At 51.6% G+C, this 21,186-nt stretch overlaps 1 protein-coding gene across 2 annotated transcripts in view; it reads right to left on the bottom strand.

Annotated features, from left to right (window-relative positions):
• The window catches only part of eif2ak4 (eukaryotic translation initiation factor 2 alpha kinase 4), a 236,481-nt gene that overhangs the window by 158,438 nt on the left and 56,857 nt on the right, over positions 1-21,186 (bottom strand). For both annotated transcript variants that reach the window (XM_038782980.1, XM_038782988.1), the window contains 3 exons: positions 19,181-19,296; positions 18,877-19,034; positions 16,514-17,049 (listed from right to left, as the gene is read on the bottom strand). In XM_038782980.1, coding sequence (XP_038638908.1) covers positions 16,514-17,049; positions 18,877-19,034; positions 19,181-19,296 — 810 coding nt within the window. The remainder of the gene's footprint in view (positions 1-16,513; positions 17,050-18,876; positions 19,035-19,180; positions 19,297-21,186) is intronic.

Here is a 21,186-nt window from a genome sequence, read left to right as displayed (position 1 = left end):
TTCTACTGAGGTACCAATCTCAGTCACACTTGTGGCAAAGCCGCCAGAAGATGTCAATTGCTTTTCAAATAGAATAAAGTGTCAGAGAGAGAAAATAATGGACTAGCCAGCACAGTACGACCTACTTTGGGAAGGAACTGGAACAGCAGATGGTGGAATTTGAATTCAATTGAAAAGTATAATAATGGCCATTAAACCATTGTCAATTGCTGCAAATACTCATATGGTTCACTATGTCCTTGCGCGCAGTATACGGAACAAGATAAATGAGCTTGTTGCGCACATTGAAATTGGCCGGTACAATGTTGTGGGCATCACAGAGATGTGGCTGCAAGGGGATCAGGGCTGGGATCTAAATATACACGGCTGTGTGTCCTATCGAAAGGACAGGCAGATGGGCAACGGGGGCGGGGTTGCATTGTTAGTAAGGACTGATGTTAAATCGATAGCAAGGAGTGAAATAGGATCAGAAGAAATAGAATCTCTGTGGGTAGAGTTGAGGAATCGCAAAGGTAAAAAGACCCTGATGGGAGTTATGCACAGGCCCCCTAGCAGCAGTCAATTTGTGGGGCAGAAAATAAATCAGGAGATAGAAAAGGCATGTAAAAAAGGCAATATTACAATAAACGTGGGGGACTTCAATATGCAGGTAGATTGGAAAAATCAGGTTGGTAGTGGTTCCCAAGAAAAGGAATTTGTGGAATGGTTAAGAGATGGTTTTTTGGAGCAGCCTGTGACAGAGCCTACTCGGGAATAGGCAATTCTAGATTTGGTGATGTGTAACAAGGCAGACTTAATTAGGGAACTTAACGTGAAGGAACCCTTAGGGAGCAGTGACCACAACATGATAGAATTTACCGTGCAGTTTGAGAGGGAGAAGCTGCAATCAGATGTAATGGTATTACAATTAAATAAGGGTAACTACAAAGACGTGGGGGAGGAGCTGGTCAGAGTTGATTAGAAAAGGAGCCTAGCAGGGAAGACAGTGGAATAGCAATGGCAGGAGTTTTGGAGCATTATTCGGGAGGCACAACAAAAATTCATCCCAAGTAAGAGGAAACATGCTAAGGGGAGGACGAGGCATCCATGGCTGGTGGGGAAAGTCAAGGACAGCATAAAAGCAAAAGAAAAAGCATACAAAGTGGCGCGGATTAGTGGGAAACCAGAAGATTGGGAAGCCTTTAAAAGCTAGCAGAGGACAACTTAAAAAAAACAATAAAAGGGGAGAAGATGAAATAGGAGTGTATGCTAGCTAATAATATGAAGGAAGATAGGAAGAGTTTTTTTCAATATACAAAAGGTAAGAGAGAGGCAAAAATATATTGGACCACAGGAAAACGAGGCTGGAGAAGTAATAATAGGAAACAAAGAAATGGCAGAGGAACTGAATAGTTACTTCACATCAGTCTTCACAGTGAAAGACACCAGTGGGATGCCAGACTTCCAGGAGAATCAGGGGGCAGAGGTGAGTGCAGTGACCATCATTAAGGAGAGGTTCTGGGCAAACTAAAAGGTCTGAAGGTGGATAAATCACCTGGACCGGATGGGCTACACCCCAGAGCTCTAAAAGAGATAGCCGAGGAGATTGCGGAGGCATTGGTGGTGATCTTTCAGGAATCACTGAAGGCAGGAAGGACCCCAGAGGACTGGAAAGTGGCTAATGTAACATCACTGTTTAAGAAAGGCGGGAGGCAGAAGATGGGTAATTATAGGCCGGTTAGCCTGACTTCGGTCATTGGCACTGTAGCACAGTGGTAGCACAGTTGCTTCACAGCTCCAGGGTCCCAAGTTTGATTCCCGGCTTGAGTCACTGTCTGTGCGGAGTCTGCATGTTCTCCCCATGTCAGCGTGGGTTTCCTCCGGGTGCTCCGGTTTCCTCCCACAGTCCAAAGATGTGCAGGTTAGGTGGATTGGGCATGCTAAATTGCCCTTAGTGTCCAAAAAAGTTGGGCAGGGTTCCTGGGTTACGGGGCAGGGTGGAGGTGTGGGCGTAGGTAGGGCGCTCTTTCAAAGAGCCGGTGCAGACTCGATGGGCTGAATGGCCTTCTTCTGCACTGTAAATTCTATGATTGATAAGATTTTAGAGTCCATTATTAAAGATGAGATTGCGAAGTACTTGGAAGTGCATGATAAAATAGGACTGAGTCAGGAGCGGCTTCATCAAGGAAAGGTCATATCTGACAAATCTGTTAGAGTTCTTTGAGGAAGTAACAAGGAAGTTAGACAAAGGAGAACCAGTGGACGCGATTTATTTAGATTTCCAGAAGGCCTTTGACAAGGTGCTACCTAGGAGACTGTTAAATAAGTTAAGAGCCCATGGTGTTAAGGATAGGATCCTGGCATGGGTAGAGGATTGGCTGACTGGTAGAAGACAGAGAGTGGGGATAAAGGGGTCTTTTCAGGGTGGCAGCCGGCGACTAGTGGTGTGCCTCAGGGGTCTGTGCTGGGACCACAACTTTTCACAATATATATTAATGATCTGGAAGAAGGAGCTTTTGCTGAGTTTGCAGATGATACAAAGATCTGTAGAGGGACAGATAGTATTGAGGAAGCAGGCGGGCTGCAGAAGGATTTGGACAAGCTATGAGAGTGGACAATGAAGTGGCAAATGAAATACAATGTGGAAAAGTGTGAGGTTATGCACTTTGGAAGGAGGAATCTAGGCATAGACTATTTTCTAAATGGGGATATGCTTAGGAAGGACTTGGCAGTCCTTGTTCACGATTCTCTCAAGGTTAACGCGCAGGTTCAGTTGGCAGTTAGTAAGGCAAATGCAATGTTAGCATTCATGTCGAGAGGGCTAGAATACAAGACCAGGGATGTACTTCTGAGGCTATATAAGGCTCTGGTCAGACCCCATTTGGAGTATTGTGAGTAGTTTTGGGCCCCTTATCGAAGGAAGGATGTGCTGGCTTTGGAAAGGGTCCAGAGGAGGTTCACAAGAATGATCCCCGAAATGAAGAACTTGTCGTATGAGGAACGGTTGAGGACTCTGGGTCTGTATTCATTGGAGTTCAGAAGGATGAGGGGCAATCTTATTGAAACTTACAGGATACTGCGAGGCCTGGATAGAGTGGACGTGGAGAGGATGTTTCCACTTGTGGGAAAAACTGGAAGCAGAGGACACCAACTCAAACTAAACGGACGATCCTTTAAAACAGAAGAGGAATTTCTTCAGCCAAAGGGTGGTGAATCTGTGGAACTCTTTGCCGCAGAAGGCTGTGGAGGCCAAATCACTGAGTGTCATTAAGACATAGATAGATAGGTTCTTGATCAATAAGGGGATCAGGGGTTATGGGGAGAAGGCAGGAGAATGATAAAAATATCAGCCGTGATTTTTTTTTTTTTAATAATTTTTATTAAGATTTTCACAAAATATAAACAACAATACAGTAGTCCCCCATTATACCGCGCTCCGCAATACCGCGGTTCGCGATATACGGCGGGGGGGCTTATGGACCCCAACTGTCAGCTTCCCTCTCCGGATCAAAGTGAGCCGGCCGCTGAAGTTGACACTGCCGGCTGATTGGAGGGAGATTCAGGAGAGAGGAGCAGCTCACACAGCGTCCGGAAGTGGATAGTGCAGAGCTACAGCTGCCTCAACCCTGCACAGCAGACAGGTTCTTTAAACCGGTGGCGGTCAGAACATATTTTTGAAAGGCAATCCTTTCCTCCAGTTTGGTGAAACCCACCAGAGTTCCTGGTAAGTTTCTGTGGGTTTCCCTCTGGAATAACTCCCAGCCTCATTCTGTGGCAATCAGAGAGCTTGTTTTAATTAGATCCACGATGGGGGTTTTAAATTTATTTTAAAATCTATGCATGCGCTTCCCATTGTGAGTCTACGGTGGTCTGACCTCTCCCCCCGCCCCCCCGTAGACTCTCAATGGGAAGCGCATGCATAGATTTTTAAATAAATTGAAAAACCCCCATTGTGGATATCCGCGGCATGGATGCAACGCGGGTGGCTGTCTTGGACCCCAACACCCGCGTTATAACGGGGGACTACTGTATTAACCAGACAACCACAGTAAAAACCAAAGAATAACAACCAACCTCGCCCCCCACCCAGCAACAAAAAACAAAAAAACCAAACAACAAAAAGGAAAGAGGTAACACCCGCCACATCCAACAAACCCATGTACACAATTCTCCCTCCCAATGAACCAAACCCCCTCCCCCACCGAACCAAACCCCCCCCCACACCGAACCAAACCCCCTCTCCCACCTCCCCCCCCCCCCCCCCCCCCCCCACCCTCTCCAACTTGATGAACCCCGCCATGTCATTGACCCAGGCCTCCACGCTCGGGGGCCTCGCATCCTTCCACTGAAGCAAAATCCTACGCCGGGCTACTAGGAATGCGAAGGCCAGAACACCGGCCTCTTTCGCCTCCTGCACTCCCGGCTCCGCTGCTACCCCAAATATCGTGAGTCCCCAGCATGGCTCAACCCTGGATCCTACCATCCTTGACACCGTGCTTGCTACCCCCTTCCAAAAGTCCCCCAACGCTGGGCATGCCCAGAACATATGGGCATGGTTCGCTGGGCTCCCCGAGCACCTACCACGCCTGCCTTCGCCCCCGAAGAACCTGCGCATCCTCGTCCCGGTCATATGAGCCCTATGTAGCACCTTGAACTGCATGAGGCTAAGCCTCGCACAGAAAGGAGGAGGAATTCACTCTCTCCAGGGCATCTGCCCACGTCCCCTCCTCAATCTCCTCACCCATCTCCTCCTCCCATTTACCCTTCAGCTCCTCCACCGAGGCCTCGTCTACCTCCTGCATTACGTGGTACACGTCCGAAATCCTCCCTCCTCCAACCCACACCCCCCGAGAGCACACTGTCCCGTACCCCACATGGGGGCAACAGAGGCAACCCCTCCATCTGCCGCCTGGCAAACGCCCTAACCTGCATGTACCTAAACATGTTCCCCAGGGGGAGCCCAAACTTCCCCTCTAACGCACCCAGGCTCGCGAACCTCCCATCCACAAACAAGTCCCTCAACCTCCTAATACCTACCCTGTGCCAGCCCAGAAACCCGCCATCGATGCTCCCTGGAACAAACCGGTGGTTCCCCCGTATTGGGGACTCCATCGAGCCCCCCACCTCCTCCCTATGCCGTCGCCATTGCCCCCAAATTTTGAGGGTAGCCGCCACCACCGGGCTCGTGGTATACCTCGTTGGAGGGAGCGGCAACGGCGCCGTTACCAGCGCCTCAAGGCTCGTGTCCACACAGGACGCCATCTCCATCCTCCCCCATGCTGCCCCTTCCCCGTCCATTACCCACTTACGCACCATCGCTGCGTTGGCAGCCCAATAGTACCCACAGAGGTTGGGCAGCACCAGCACCCCCCCACCCCTGCCCCGCTCCAAAAACACCCTTCTCACCCTCGGAGTCCCATGCGCCCATACAAATCCCGTAATACTCCTGTTAACCCTCCTAAAAAAGGCCTTCAGGGTAAGGATAGGGAGGCACTGGAACAGGAACAAAAACCTCTGCACCCTACCCGCCAGCGGTAACATATCCCACCTTTTAAACTCCTCCTCCATTTGCTCCCCCAGCCTTGTGAGGTTAATTTTATGCAGGGCCCCCTAGCTCCTAGCCACCTGGACTCACAGGTACCTAAAGCTCCTCCCTGCCTGCTTCAGTGGGAGCCTACCAATCCCCTCCTCCTGATCCCCCACGTGCACAACGAACAGCTCGCTCTTACCCAGTTTGAATTTATACCCAGAAAAGCCCCCAAATCCGCTGAGAATCTTCATCACCTCTGGCATTCCCCCCACCGGGTCCGCCACATACAGCAACAGGTTGTCCGCATAAAGCGACACTCGATGCTCCTCCCGACCCCGCACCAGGCCCCTCCAGTTTCCCGACTCCCTCAACGCCATGGCCAGGGGCTCAATTGCCAACGCAAAGAACAAGGGGGACAGGGGACACCCGTCTCTCCCCCGGTGCAGCCGAAAGTACTCCAACCTCCTCCTATTCGTGGCTACACTCGCCATCGGGGCCTCATAAAGCAGCCTCACCTAGCGGTCAAACCCCTCCCCAAACCCAAACCTTTCCAACACCTCCCACAGATACCCTCACTCAACCCTATCAAAGGCCTTCTCCGCGTCTAATGCCACCCCGCCTCCCCTTCCACAGCCGGCATCATAATGACATTCAGAAGCCTTCGTATGTTGGTATTCAACTGCCTTCCCTTCACAAACCCCGTCTGGTCCTCGTGAATGACCCCCGGCACACAATCCTCTATCCTTGTAGCTAAGATCTTCGCCAACAGCTTGGCGTCTATATTTAGCAGCGAGATCGGCCGATAGAACCCACACTGCAGGGGGTCCTTGTCCCGCTTAAGGATCAAGGAAATCAGCGCCACTTCCGGTGGCGGCGATGTTCGAGTGAGCTGCACATTCGGCGGGCTCTCACTCCGGCGGGGCTCAGCAGTTGATTCCCCGCGATAGCGGGACCACAGGGGCGGCAAAAAGGCTGCCGGGAAAGAAGAGGAGAGCGGGCTGCAGCGGATGGAATCGTGGGAGTACAGCAGGTAGAGGAAGAAAGAGAGAGAGAGAGACGGAGGCAAGGAGGAAACTGACCTGAAGGGTAAGATGGCGGACCCACGGACCTTCCTTCCTCCAGGACAAGGAAAAAAAGTTTGGAGTTGCTGAAGAGGGACAGCTTGGACCCACTTCAGATGCCCAGGAGGTAAAATTTAAGGAGCTGGGCGAAGGAAGGTGGCAGCGAAGGTGCTGAGGAGCGGGCTGCGGCACATGGAACAGCGGGATTCCAGAAGGCAGAAGAAGGAGAAAAAGGGACAGAGACAAGGACCTGAAGAAAATTACCTGGGACCTAAGATGGCGGACACACGGACCCCGGACTCAGCAATCCAGCAGGCGCTGGATAACATGCTCCAGGTAATGAAGTCCAGTTTTGAAGCGCTGAAGCGGGACAGCTTGGACCCAATCCAGAAAGCGGTGGATCAACTGAACCAGAGGCTGGACGCCCAGGATGTTAAGGTTAAGGAGCTGGGAGAGGCAGTGGAGGAGCAGGCGGATGCGCAAATGGTTGCAGCGCTAGAAGTTGACGGCCTGAAAGAGCGGCAGAGAAGACTGCTGGACAGAGTGGAGGAGCTGGAGAATAGAGTCCGCAGGAACAACCTGAGGATGGTCGGCCTCCCGGAGGGGGCTGAGGGAGCTGATGCTGCAGCGTTTGTAGCAGACCTGCTGAAGCAGCTGATGGGGGCCGAAGCCTTTCCGCGACCGCCGGAGCTGGAGGGGGCACACAGAGTGCAGGCAAGGCAGGGGCGGCCAGGCGGAACCCCCCCGCCCGATGGTGATTAGGTTCCACGGGTTCGTGGACAAGGAGCGGGTGCTACAGTGGGCAAAGAGCGCCAGGAGCAGCACGTGGAACAACAGTGTTCTCCGCATTTATCAGGACCTAAGCCAGGAGGTGGCTCGGCAGCGAGCAGCTTTTAAGAATGTCAAGGAGGTGCTGTTCAAGAAGCACGTGAAGTTTGGTCTGCTGTTCCCAGCTCGGCTATGGGTCACGCACCAGGGTCAACACCACTACTTCTCCGAGCCCGAAGAAGCGATGGATTTTGTGAGGGACCTGGGGCTGGTCCCGAAAGGAGGCCCCAAGGACGCGAGTTAGGGCCCGAGGATTTTTGTGGGAAGGAACGCCGAATGTGCCTGGACTGCTGCTCAACGGTTTGCTGGGCCAAGTGGAGCATTTGAGACTCTTTCCTTTGTTCATGGACATTGGTTTGGGGGGTTAAACCCCCCCCCCCTTTTTTTTTGTTTTTGTTTTTTTGTGATCTCTCTTGTTTCTTATTGGGAGGGGGGGGGGGGGGGGGGGGGGTTTGGGTATATATTTATATGCTTTTTCTCTTTTTTCTGTGGTTTTTTTTTCCTGTTTGAGCTGGTTTGTGCTTTTTGTGCAGCTCGCGGAAGACACTGGAGCCGGCTTGCCCCAGTGGGTGGGGAGGAGGACGGGGAAACAATGGGAATGAGACAGGAAGGCGCCGGAGTGTTGAGTCACCGGGCTAGCAGATTGGCTAGTCAAGGGAGTCAGATGGGGGGGGGGAGAGAAGTTACAGCCAGTAGATGGCAGGGGTGGGGGTATCAGGGGATGGGGTTAGGGGAGGGGGGGGGTTGTTCTGCTGACGGGAGAGGGACTTGAAATAGGCACTGGAAAGGAGGTCGAGGGTGGAGGCAGCCAAAGGGCGGGCCAGGAATGGCGCGACGCACGGGCCAGGGGCCGGCCCGAGAAAGGCTATGGCTGACCGGCGGGGTGGGGGGTGGGATGTGCCTCCCAACCAGGCTGATCACCTGGAACGTCAAGGGACTGAATGGGCCGGTTAAAAGGGCGCGGGTGTTCGCGCACTTGCGGGCCCTGAGGGCGGACGTAATTATGTTGCAGGAGACACATCTGAAAGTGTCGGACCAGACCAGGCTAAGGAAGGGCTGGATTAGCCAGGTCTTCCACTCGGACTTGGACTCGAAGTCCAGAGGGGTGGCAATCATGATCAACAAGCGCGTGCAATTTGAGGCAGAGGGCATAGCCGCAGACAGGGGAAGCAGATACCTGATGGTATGGGGCAGACTGGAGGGGAGAAGAGTGGTGCTGGTGAATATATATGCCCCGAACTGGGATGACGTGGACTTCATTAAAAGAGTGCTGGGGAAGATCCCGGACCTGGATTCTCACAGGCTAATAATGGGAGGGGACTTTAACTTGGTCCTTGACCCGACTATGGATCGGTTGTGTCCCAGAACGGGTTGACTCTCAGCAATGGCAAGGGAGCTGAAAGGGTTTATGGAGCAAATGGGGGCAGTGGACCCCTGGAGAGATAGACAGCCAACAGGAAGGGGCTACTCGTTTTACTCGCACGTCCATAAAGTATATTCCAGGATAGATTTCTTTGTACTAAGCAGGGACTGTATGGGGGAGGTAAAGAACACGGAATACTCAGCAATTACCATTTCAGACCATGCCCCGCATTGGGTGGACCTGCAGTTCGGGGGAGCGAGCTATCAACGCCCGCAATGGAGGCTAGATGTGGGACTGCTGTCGGAGGAGGGGATCTGCGAGAGGCTTCGGAAATGTATAAAAAATTACCTGCAGGTGAATGACACGGGGGAGGTCTCAGCGGCGACCTTGTGGGAGGCACTAAAGGCAGTAGTGCGGGGGGAGCTGATTTCAATTGGGGCCCACAGAGCCAAGGCAGACCGGGCAGAGATGGATAGATTGGTCAGGGAAATGGGTCGGATAGATGAAGAGCACGCGGAGTCCCCGGGGGAGGTTTTACTCAGGGAGAGGCAGAGACTACAGGCGGAACTGGGGGCACTATCCACGAGCAGGGCCGTGGAACAGCTTAGGAAGGCGAGGGGAGTGGTGTACGAGCATGGGGAAAAGGCTAGCAGACTGTTAGCGCAGCAACTCAGGAGGAGGAAGGCGGCCAGGGTAATAGGTAGAGTGAGGGACGAGGGGGGTCGCAAAGTGGAGGACCCGGCACAATTGAATAGCGTATTCCGGGACTTCTATCGTAAGCTGTACACTTCGGAGCCGCCGGAAGAACCAGAGGGGATGAAAAGGTTTCTGGACGGGTTAACATTCGCAACAGTTGGGGGGGGGGGGGGGGGGGCGAGTGGAAGAGCTGGGGGCCCCGATTAGAGTAGAGGAGGTATTGGGGGGCCTTAAGGCTATGCAGTCGGGGAAGTCCCCGGGCCGGATGGATACCCAGTAGAGTTTTATAGGAAGTTCTCTGAGCTGGTGGGCCTGGTCTTGTCGAGGGTTTTCAATGAGGCAAGGGACAGAGGGACCCTGCCGCCGACAATGTCACAAGCCACCATATCTCTGATATTGAAGCGGGGTAAAGACCCGGAGGCGTGCGGGTCCTACAGGCCAATCTCCCTGATTAATGTAGACGCCAAGCTCCTGGCAAAGGTACTGGCGGTTAGAATGGAGGACTGCGTACCAGAGGTGATTGGGGAGGATCAAACGGGGTTCGTGAAAGGTAGGCAGCTGGCGGCCAATTTGAGGAGATTACTCAATGTGATAACGATGCCCCCGGCGGGTAGAGAGGTGCAGGTAGTGGTGGCAATGGACGCCGAGAAGGCCTTTGACCGGGTGGAGTGGGACTATCTATGGGAGGTGCTCGGACGGTTTGGGTTCGGGGAGGGATTGGTGGATTGGATCAAATTATTATATCAGGCCCCGAGGGCCAGCGTCAGGACCAACAGAGAAGTGTCGGAGTACTTTAGGTTGTACTGAGGGAGCAGACAGGGCTGCCCGCTCTCCCTGCTGCTGTTTGCGCTGGCCATAGAGCCGCTGGCGATTGCACTGAGAGCCGCAGAGTGTTGGAAGGGGATGGTGAGGGGCGGCGTTGAACACAGTGTTTCTCTTTATGCAGACGACCTGCTCCTGTGCGTGTCGGACCCAGTGGCCGGGATGGGAACTATACTGGGAATGCTGAGGAAGTTCGGCCAGTTCTCAGGATACAAATTAAATACGATCAAGAGTGAAATGTTTGTGGTCCAAGCAAGGGGCCAGGAGAACAGATTGAGGGGGCTACCGCTTAGGCTGGTTGAGGAAAATTTCCGGTATTTGGGAATCCAGGTGGCACGAGACTGGGGCAGGCTGCATAAGTTAAATTTGGCCAGGGTGGTGGAGCAAATGAAGGGAGAGTTTCGGAGATGGGATGCACTCCCGTTGTCGCTGGCAGGGAGGGTGCAGACTGTAAAGATGACAATCCTCCCTCGATTTTTGTTTATTTTTCAGTGCCTCCCGATCTTTATCCCACAGTCCTTCTTCAAAAGAGTTAACGGGCTGATCATGAGCTCTGTCTGGGCGGGAAAATCCCCGCAGGTGAAGAAGGCAATGTTGGAGAGGAACCGCAACAAGGGAGGGCTGGCTTTGCCGAGTCTGACTAATAATTACTGGGCGGCCAACATCGCTATGATAAGGAAGTGGATGGTGGGTACGGGGTCTATTTGGGAACGGGTGGAGGCGGCTTCGTGCAGGGGCTCCAGCTTGGAAGCCCTGGTCACGGCTCCTCTACCGCTGCCGCCGGCCAAGTACACCACCAGCCCGGTAGTGGTGGCGACCCTGCGGATATGGGGCCAGTGGAGGAGGCATGATGGGCGTCTGTCTGGGCGCCAATCTGCGACAACCATCGGTTTGCCCCCGGCAGTATGGATGGGGGGTTCCGAGTATGGCGGCGAGCAGGGTGGGTGATATGTTCCTGGAAGGGAGCTCCGCGAGTTTGAGGAGCTTGGAGGAGAAATTTGGGTTGGTAAGGGGAAATGATTTTAGATACCTACAGTTGCGGGACTTTGTTCGTAGACAGGTCCCGTCTTTCCCACGCCTCCCGCCAATGGGGATCCTCGACAGAATAGTCTCTAGGAGGGAAGAAGGGGAGGGCAGAGTCTCAGGTATATATACGGTGCTCATGAGGGAGGAAGGGTCCCAGACAGAGGAACTGAAACTTAAATGGGAGGAGGCGCTAGGCGGGGAAATGGAGGATGGGCTGTGGGCAGAGGCCCTGAGTAGGGTAAATTCGACCGCGACATGTGCTAGGCTCGGGCTGATCCAATTTAAGGTCGTTCACCGGGCCCATATGACGGTGGCTTGGATGAGCAAATTTTTCGGGATAGAGGACAAATGCGCTAGGTGCGCGGGAGGACCAGCGAACCATGTTCACATGTTTTGGGCATGCCCTAAGCTGAGGGGGTACTGGGAGGGATTTGCGGGGGTCATGTCCCAGGTGCTAAAAACAAGGGTGGTGATGAGTCCAGGTGTGGCAATTTTTGGGGTTTTGGAAGACCCGGGGGTCCAGGGGGAGAAAGAGGACGATGTGTTGGCCTTTGCTTCCCTGATAGCCCGGCGACGAATATTATTGGCGTGGAGGGACTCAAAGCCCCCGAAGACTGAGTGGTGGTTTGCGGACATGTCGAGTTTCCTGGGGATGGAAAAAATTAAGTTCTCCTTGAGGGGATCAGTGCAGGGGTTCACCCGGAGGTGGCAACCATTTATTGACTTCTTTGCGGGAGAGTGAGCGTCAGCAGGGGGGTGGGGGGGAGGGGGGGTAGAGTAGAGTAGGAGGGAAAATATGGCGGGTAGTACCGGTGGGAGGGGAGCGGGCTTGTGCAATATGTTACGATGGAAGTATTGAAAGTACGTGGATGTTTGCACATTTTTGCCTTTTTTGCTTTCTTTCTGATGATATCTGTAACTGTTTATAAAGCCAAAAACTACCTCAATAAAATTGTTTATTAAAAAAAAAGGAAATCAGCGCCCGTGACATAGTTGGGGGCAAAGCCCCCCCCCTCCCTTGCCTCGTTATAGGTCCGAACCAACAGGGGGCCCAACAGGTCCGCATACATTTTATAAAATTCGGCCGGAAACCCATCCGGCCCCGGCGCCTTCCCCGACTGCATGCTGTCAATCCCAGTGACAAGCTCCTCCAGCTCAATCGGTGCCCCCAGTCCCTCCACCTGCCCTGCCTCCACCGTCGGAAATCGCAGCTTGTCCAAGAAACGCCCCATTCTCCCCCCCGGGGGTTCAGACCGGTACAATTCCCCATAAAAGTCCCTAAAGACCCCATAAACGTCTACCCCCTCCGCACCACCTTCCCATCTCTATCCTTCACTCCCCCAATCTCCCTGGCCGCGTCTCGCTTTCGGAGCTGGTGTGCCAGCATCCTACTCGCCTTCTCCCCGTATTCATAAACCGCACCCTGTGCTTTCCTCCACTGAGCTCCTGCCTTTCTGGTGGTCAGTAGATCGAACCTGGCCTGAAGACTACGCCGCTCCCCCAGCAAACCCTCCTCCGGAGCCTCCGCATATCTCCTGTCCACCCTCACCATCTCCCCCACCAATCTCTCCCTCTCTCTCTGCTCTCCCCTCTCCCTATGGGTTCGGATGGAAATCAACTCCCCTCCAATCACCGCCTTCAATGCCTCCTAGACCGTCCCCACTCGGACCTCCCCGTTATCGTTGGCCTCAGGGTACCTCTTGATACACCCCCGAACCCTCCTGCCCACCTCCTCGTCTGCTAGCAGCCCCACCTCCAAGCGCCAGAGCGGGCGCTGGTCCCTCTCCTCCCCCAGTCCGAGGTCCACCCAGTGCGGGGCATAATCCGAAATGGCTATGGCAGAGTATTCGGCATCCTCCACCCTCGAAACCAGCCCCCTGCTCAGGACAAAAAATAAATAAATAAATAAATAAAAAATTTAAAATAAAAATTTTTTTTAAATCGATCCTGGAATAGGCCTTATGCACGTGGGAGAAAAATGAGTACTCCCTGGCCCTTGGCCTCGCAAACCTCCAGGAATCCACCCCTTCCATCTGATCCATAAACCCCCTCAACACCTTAGCCACCGCCGGCCTCCTACCCGGCCGGGACCTGGATCGATCCAATGGGGGAATCCAGCACCGTGTTGAAGTCCCCCCCCCCCCATGATCAGGCCCCCCGCCTCCAGATCCGGAATGCGGCCCAACATGCGCTGCATAAACCCCGCATCGTCCCAGTTTGGGGCGTAAACATTCACCAGCACCACCCGCTCCCCCTGCAACTTACCACTCACCATCACATATCTCCCGCCACTGTCAGCCAACACATTTAACGCCTCAAACGATACCTTCTTCCCCACCAGGATCGCCACCCCCCTACTCTTCTCATCCAGCCCCGAGTGAAATACTTGGCCCACCCACCCCTTCCTCAGTCGAACCTGGTCCGCCACCTTCAGGTGCGTCTCCTGGAGCATGGCCACATCCGCCTTCAGCCCCTTCAAGTGCGTAAACACCCAGGCCCGCTTCACCGGCCCGTTCAGCCCCCTCACATTCCAAGTTATCAGCCGGATCAGAGGGCTCCCTGCCCCCTGCCAGCGCCCCTTGCTCGGCCTGTTCCCCACGGCGGCAACTCTCCTCCCCCCCCCCCCCCAGCATACTCCAGCTCCTTCCTGGCCATTTCAGCAGCAACCCGGTAACCCCCCCCCCCCCCCCCGAGGGTAGGACCCCTCCTAGCCGCGCGCCCCCCCTCCATAGCACTCCCGTGAGCCAGCTAACTTCTGCTGACCCCGGCGACTCCCGCCACACCTCCAACCCCTCCCCACGTGAGGCTACTGCTCCTCCTCCATGCCCATCAGCAGGCCCCCCCCCCACCTTGCGCGGGAAAATATCAAACAAGTAAAGCCCGTGCTTCTCAGCCCCGACCCCACCCCCCATCACCCCACAGCGCGGGAAACAAGAGGAAAGCCCGCGCTTTTTCCCTGCCCAACCCCGCCTCCTCTAGGGCAGCTCCCATTGCCAGTCCCCACCACCAGCTCCCCGCACTCCCAGTTTACCTCCCCGCCCGAACCCATCCACCAGACCCATACAAAAAGAAATCGCCCCACCCACCCTGAAGCCAACACACATCCAGCATGAAACAGAGAACCCCCCCTCCAAAAAAATAGACACAGTTACATTTACATACAAAACCCCCATCCCTGACCCTCAGTTTGAGTCCAATTTCTCAGCCTGCACAAAGGCCCACGCCTCCTCCGGGGACTCGAAATAATGGTGACGGTCCTTGTAGGTGACCCACAGATGCACCGGCTGCAACATGCCGAACTTCACACTCTGTCTGTGGAGCACCGCCTTCGTCCGGTTGTACCCGGCCCTTCGCTTAGCCACCTCCGCACTCCAGTCCTGGTAGATCCGCACCACCGTGTTCTCCCACTTGCTGCTCCGCTCCTTCTTGGCCCACCGAAGCACGCACTCCCGGTCAACGAACCGGTGGAACCGCACCAGCACCGCTCCCGACGGCTCATTCAGCTTGGGCCTCCTGGCCAGTATTCTGTGGGCCCCCTACAGCTCCAGGGGCCCCTGGAAGGACCCAGCTCCCATCAGCGAGTTCAGCAAAACAACCACATAGGCCGCCAGGTCCGACCCCTCCAGCCCCTCCATGAGGCCCAGGATCCGTACATTTTTCCACCACGACCGGTTCTCCATCTCCTCGAACCACTCCTGCCACTTTTTATGGAGCGCCTCGTACATCTCCACCTTCCCCGCGAGGGCCGCGGCCTCATCCTCTCTTTCGGAGGCTTGCTGCTGCAGCTCCCGGATTACGGCCCCCTGGGCTGTCTGAGTCTCCAGCAGCTTACTGGTGGTAGCCTTCAGCGACTCCAGCAGCTCCACCTTAAGCTCCCGAAAGCAGCGCTGAAGAGTCTCCTGCTGCTCCTGCGCCCACTGCCTCCACTCCTCGAGGGCTCCGCCGGCCGCCATTTTGTTTTCCTTCCCCCGCTTTTCCAGAGGCGCTGCCACCGCTTTTCTGCTCGCCCCACTCCTGGTCCGGACCATAGAACCCTGGGGATCTACTGCAGACCCCTTCCCACATCGGGAATCGTCAATCAAGCACCGTTGGGGGCCCTTAAAAGAGCTCAAAAGTCCGTTTCCAGCGGGAGCTGCCGAACGTGCGGCTTAGCTCCGCATCGCTGCCACCGGAAGTCGATATCAGCCATGATTGATTGACGGAGCAGACTTGATAGGTCGAGTGGCCTAATTCTGCTCCTATGTCTTATGGTCTTATGGTCTAAATCATCCTGACCTGATCTGGCCTATTTATGACTCCAGGCCCACAGCAATGTGGTTCACTCTAAAATGCACTCTAAAATGGTCTACCAAACACTTCAGTTCCGGGCAATTAGGGATGGGCAATAAATACAGGTCCAACCAGCAGCACCCACATCCCCTGATTGAATAAAAAATATGATTTATATTCCAGTCATTATAGTGAACACAACTTAAACTTTTACCACCTATCAGCTATCTCTAAAATTCCATGGACTTGTGTTTAAGTGGCTCTGTGATGTGCTCAGAGACAGCCTGAGGATGTGAAAGGCACTATATAAATTGTAGTTCCTTCTCGCAATCACGTTCCTGATAATAAGTTGCAAACTATTTATTGATCCTAAACCTAGTACACCACTACCTCAATTACTTAATTGCCCTTAGGGTCCAAATTGCCCTTAGCGTTAGGTGGGGTTTCTGGGTTATGGGGATACGGTGGAGGTATGGGCTTGGGTAGAGTGCTCTTTCCAAGAGCCAGTGCAAACACGATGGGCCGAATGGCCTCCTTCCGCACTGTAAATTCTATGAAAACACAAAAATCAAAAAAATTTCTATCATGGGGTGCAGTAATTTGCATGGAAATGAGCTTTGCAACATCCCACCTACTATTATAAACAAGTTGAAGCTCGTCTTCATTATGAGCACAGTTAATAACGTTAACAAAATAAAAATTAAAAACAGTCATTTAATTATTTGGTTGATTTTAGACAGGATATACTATATTCATTTATTTTCAAGCACAAGGATTGGAAACTGTGGGGCTTTTTGCACTCAATATTGGTCCTGGGATGGCAGGGTCAAACTTCAGCACTAAACACTTGCTATAAATAATGTGGTCTCACCTATAATATAGGCCCGAGATATGGAGCCCAAAGACCATGTTATAGCAGCGTCCCAGTATACAACTTACTTGTTGAGGAAATCCTGAAAGTTGCTTGGGAGGTTGCTCGGCACAGTTATCGGATATTCCTTTACAATCTTGCCCTGGCTAAGAGCCAGCAAAAGGAGGCCCAGCCTCCACACATCCCCTTTTTTACCACTTTTGTAAGGCAGAGCATTCTCACTGAATCGCACTTTGGTCTGTTCAAACACATCCTCCTTACAAATATCAGCCAGTCGCTTTGAGATACTGTAATCTGTCAACTTCACATTGCCATCGTTATCAACCAGAACGCTTGAAGCGCTAAGGAACTTATGAACCACCGAGTTGTTATGGAGATAGTCCAAGGCTTCCAGGAGCTGTACCGCATAGTGCTGGAGCCGGTCAACTGCGATCGGGGTCCCTTTGCTCAGGGCATTTGATAGGCTGGAGCCGTTGACATATTCAACAAGAAGGTTGATCACGATAGAGTTCTCCTGCTCCTTGCAGCACATCGCTATGTAACGCACCAGATTAGAATGGTTCAGTTTTAACAAAGAGTTAAACTCACTTTCTGCACCTTGGATCTAGAAAAATAAAAGCAAACATTCAGTAATATCTACTAACAGCTTACTTTGGTTAACATCTCATTCTTTTGACTGGCTTTTCCCTCCCAAAACACTCAATCCAAGAAGCTTGGCCAATGCTAGTCCCTGCAACGTTCTTTGAAGCACCTCCTGGAGGTGTTTGTGCCTCCCTCTCACTCTGAGGGGTGGTGGTTGCAGTAGCCTAGTTGCTATCGTCCAGGCCTAATAACCCAGAGATAACAAGGTCAACTCTCACCATTCGCAAATTTTTTAATTTATAGCATCAGAAATAAACTATCACAAAACCTCCTGGATTGTCACAACAACTGAACTAGTTCTTTCACAATTTTAAGGAAGGACCAGCACAACTCAGTCTGACATGTAAGTAGTTTGGGACTAGCTCCATGTGACTCTTAAACATTATCAGGGCAAGAAGGGATAAATCTCAAATTCCAATATCTCAGTTGAAATCAAAAGCATACAAGCCACAGGCACAAGCCTATCTAGGCAGCTACTGGGGTTAGGGTTAGTGGGTGCTCTTTCCAAGTGCCGGTGCAGACTCGATGGCCCGAATGGCCTCCTTCTGCACCGTGGATTCTATGATCCTACAGGGAGGCAAAGGCCTAGACATCGGCCTCTCTCGCCCCCCTGGACTCCCGGGTCTTTCGACACCCCAATTTTCGCGACCTCTGGACTTGGGGCCACAAACCCCTTCAGTTTAGGACATCCGAAAACATGTGGACATGATTCGCAGGCCTACCCATGCACCGCCCACACCTGTCTTCCATTTCCTCAAGGAACCTACCCATCCTAGCCACCGTCATATGCCCTGTGGACTACTTTAAACGGAATAAGACTGAGCCTTGCACACAAAGAGGACGCGTTCACTCTCCACAGGGCCTCCCCCCATGTCCCAGCCTCCACCTCATCTCCTCCTCCGCCGCACCCCCCCCCCCCCCCCCCCCCCCCCCCACATCTTCTCTCTAAATTTATAAAAGAGAAAAAAAGAGAAAAAAAATCTTCAATATCTGGATCCATCCCGCCAACAACAGTGGCTGCACGTTCCACCTCTTAAAATCCCCGATAATGGCTGATATGTTTCTCATATTGTCCTTTAATGGACCTAAACGCCGTAGCAATCCTCTGTTGCAACACGTTTATTGCTGCCACAGGCCTGCAAACCATCCAGCCTTTAGCTGAAGGTAATGGTAGCACAGTGGTTAGCAAATGTGCTTCACAGCTCCAGGGTCCCAGGTTCGATTCCCGGCTTGGTCACTGTCTGTGCGGAGTCTGCACATTCTCCCCGTGCCTGCGTGGGTTTACTCCGGGTGCTCCAGTTTCCTCCCACAGTCCAAAGATGTGCAGATTAGGTGGATTGTCCATGCTAAATTGCCCTTAGTGTCCAAAAAAAGGTTAGGCAGGGTTGTAGGGTTAGGGTGGAGGTGTGGGCTTAGGTAGGGCGCTCTTTCCAGGGGCTGGTGCAGATGTAATGTGCCAAATGGCCTCCTTCTGCACTGTAAATTCTATGTTCTAACTGACCTCAATGAACTATGATAACAGAGGACATCAAGATTATATTTTAACATGTGGATTATTTTCCTATAACAGCATGGAAATTTAGAACGGAGAATGGGATATTTTATTTTGAAATGATCAAGTGTCAATATCAGGAATGGTTAACTGAAGAGCAAAATTCCTCTACATTGACTGGATTATTGCCTTATGTGAATTTATCCATTTCTCATACCACACCAGAAAATGTATTCGTAACTTCGATTCAGCTAAATCACTTGGAACAAACAAAATTTTAAAAAACAAGATAAATACCTGCTTTCTACATTTTTCAACTTTGTCCTTCTCCTCGCTGGTGAGAAACTTGCCCATCTTCTTTTGCCATTGAAGAACCCATTCATAGATAACCACAAAATTTCCTGTCAATTCTTCCAAAGCATTGTAGGCTGACCGGCTCAAGTGCTCACTCTCACCTGTCACAAGAAGACAAACAAGTAATTTTCCTCTCACTTCCTAATTTAACACCAGACCAATTAATAGTAGAACCTAGGTTCAGCAATCGAATGGTTCAGTCAGATGCTGAGAAAATACAATAAAGTTAGCTACAAGTGTTCCTCACCAACAAGCTTTCCTCTGTGTATCGTAAACCCTCCAGCTGATCCCATAGTGAACTGCATGAGCTTATGCAACTGGGGACTGTCCTCATTGCTACATACAGAAAGTTGCCGTTCTCGCCTGAAAATTGAAAAATATTTTCAATGACAATGTTTATTACCAATATAATTGCATTGTTCTTTTAAACAATCAGTTTTGTATAGGACATCAGCACTGCTGCAGGGCAGAAATGAAAATTAAAAAATGAAATGAAAATCGCTTATTGTCACGAGTAGGCTTCAATGAAGTTACTGTGAAATACACATCAACTTCAATTACAAAATAAACAAACTTAATTTAAACGGGGGCCCCCGGTGTGGAAACCAGCACTTAGTGGGCTTATAGTCAGCAGACATTATCTGGACAGACTGGGGTAAAAGCTAGCATGAATTTTGCATCGAGACTAAAACAGGCACAGCATAAAAATCAATTTCTGGATGTGAGGTCTTTCACCCAATTTGCACAGCATCAAATACAAAAATATGATCGTCATCATTGCTTTGGGCTTGCCTGGCAAATACCTGGAAACAGTGTTGGGATCAAATTAAATACGTAAAGGGATCAGGACCCTTCTATAAAATATGCAATAAACGAGGTCGAACATGCACTATGCAAGCTCATCTATATTTTCCAATTCTACAACTGTCTTAAGAATCCGCTGGTGGATGAAGAAATGGTGGAGAGGGTTTTTTTAATTTCCACTTCTGCAGAACATTGGATTGTTCCTCCCACTTCCAAAGTACTATTGTTAGCTGCTGATAGACAGTACTTGGATTTCCTTGATCTCATTCCTCTATGTATCGGAGCTTCTTAAATCAGGGCTTGCACATCACTGTGCATATACAGGGAATCCTCAGCCTCCATTCTTTGATTCCTATTCACCCAATGTTAAATCTGGGACTTTCTAGATTGTGCCAGGAAGTGTACCTGCTCATTGTGTCAGAAAGGGGGATAGACTTACCCCATATCCAGAAAATATGAGTCAGTCCCCTGATGAGTTACACATTCATCAGAAGCACAGTGCACTGAGTCACGCAGAGGGGGGGGGGGGGGGGCGGCAGGTGCAGGAGAGATTTTCATGGATTCAGGAAGAATCTGCAGGCCTTTGTAAAGGGTAGGCAGCATCTGGATGCACAGCTTCCGTCCCCATTTCTAACAGATCAATTTTTGCAGTTGAAGGAAAGAATGGGTGCATGATTCACATGAGGAAAAGCCAAACTCAGCAGGGCCATTTGAACTGTGCAGAGTTCAAACATATCCCACTTTGACTGTTAAAGCGTCTTAACTCCAAGTGTGGGAATCACAAATTCATGGAATAAATACAAATGTCTGGAAACCCAGATAAGGCAAGGTTAAAAGCTGCAGGAAAAAAAACTTGTTGCAGCTGCCAGTTGTTGCTAAAATAAACTCTGCTGGATTTCTTTGATTGACAGGCTAGCTGATGTCGCATTTGCCAAAGTAAATTTGCTCAAAGTATAAAAGACTGCGAGATGGTGTGCTAATGGCTATTGGTTACAAATACCCAGATGTTTTTGACATGCAAATATATAGGACATGCATGAAAGAATCTAAAAGGTATCAGCAAAGGCGACAATGTCAATGGAAACAAAGGCGGGAGGTCACCAACAATTGCAATAAACAATCAGAGTTGGGTGGTACAATATCTTGAGTTGTACTCTAGGGCGAACACTGGCACTGAGGAATCTCTAGACACCACAGAAAGCTTGCATATCAGGGCAGAGCTGAATATTGAACCAGCAGTGGAAGAGCAAATCTACTGTCTCAGTTTTCATGGGCAATGTTCCAAGGTGCTGATGCTGAACTCATCAAGCACAAAAAAACAGCACTACTGCAGCATCTGCATGAAATTCTCAGTCTCTGCTGGAAGGAAGGGACAGTGTCCCAGAATATGCATGATTCAAAGATTGTGACCTGGTACAAGAACAAGGGCAACAACAACGATTGCAACAA

This window comes from Scyliorhinus canicula, chromosome 2, assembly GCF_902713615.1.
Source record: "Scyliorhinus canicula chromosome 2, sScyCan1.1, whole genome shotgun sequence".
Taxonomy (NCBI): Eukaryota; Metazoa; Chordata; class Chondrichthyes; order Carcharhiniformes; family Scyliorhinidae; genus Scyliorhinus; species Scyliorhinus canicula.
Note: the sequence above shows the minus strand (reverse complement) of the source record. Positions and strands in the feature narration are given on the sequence as shown.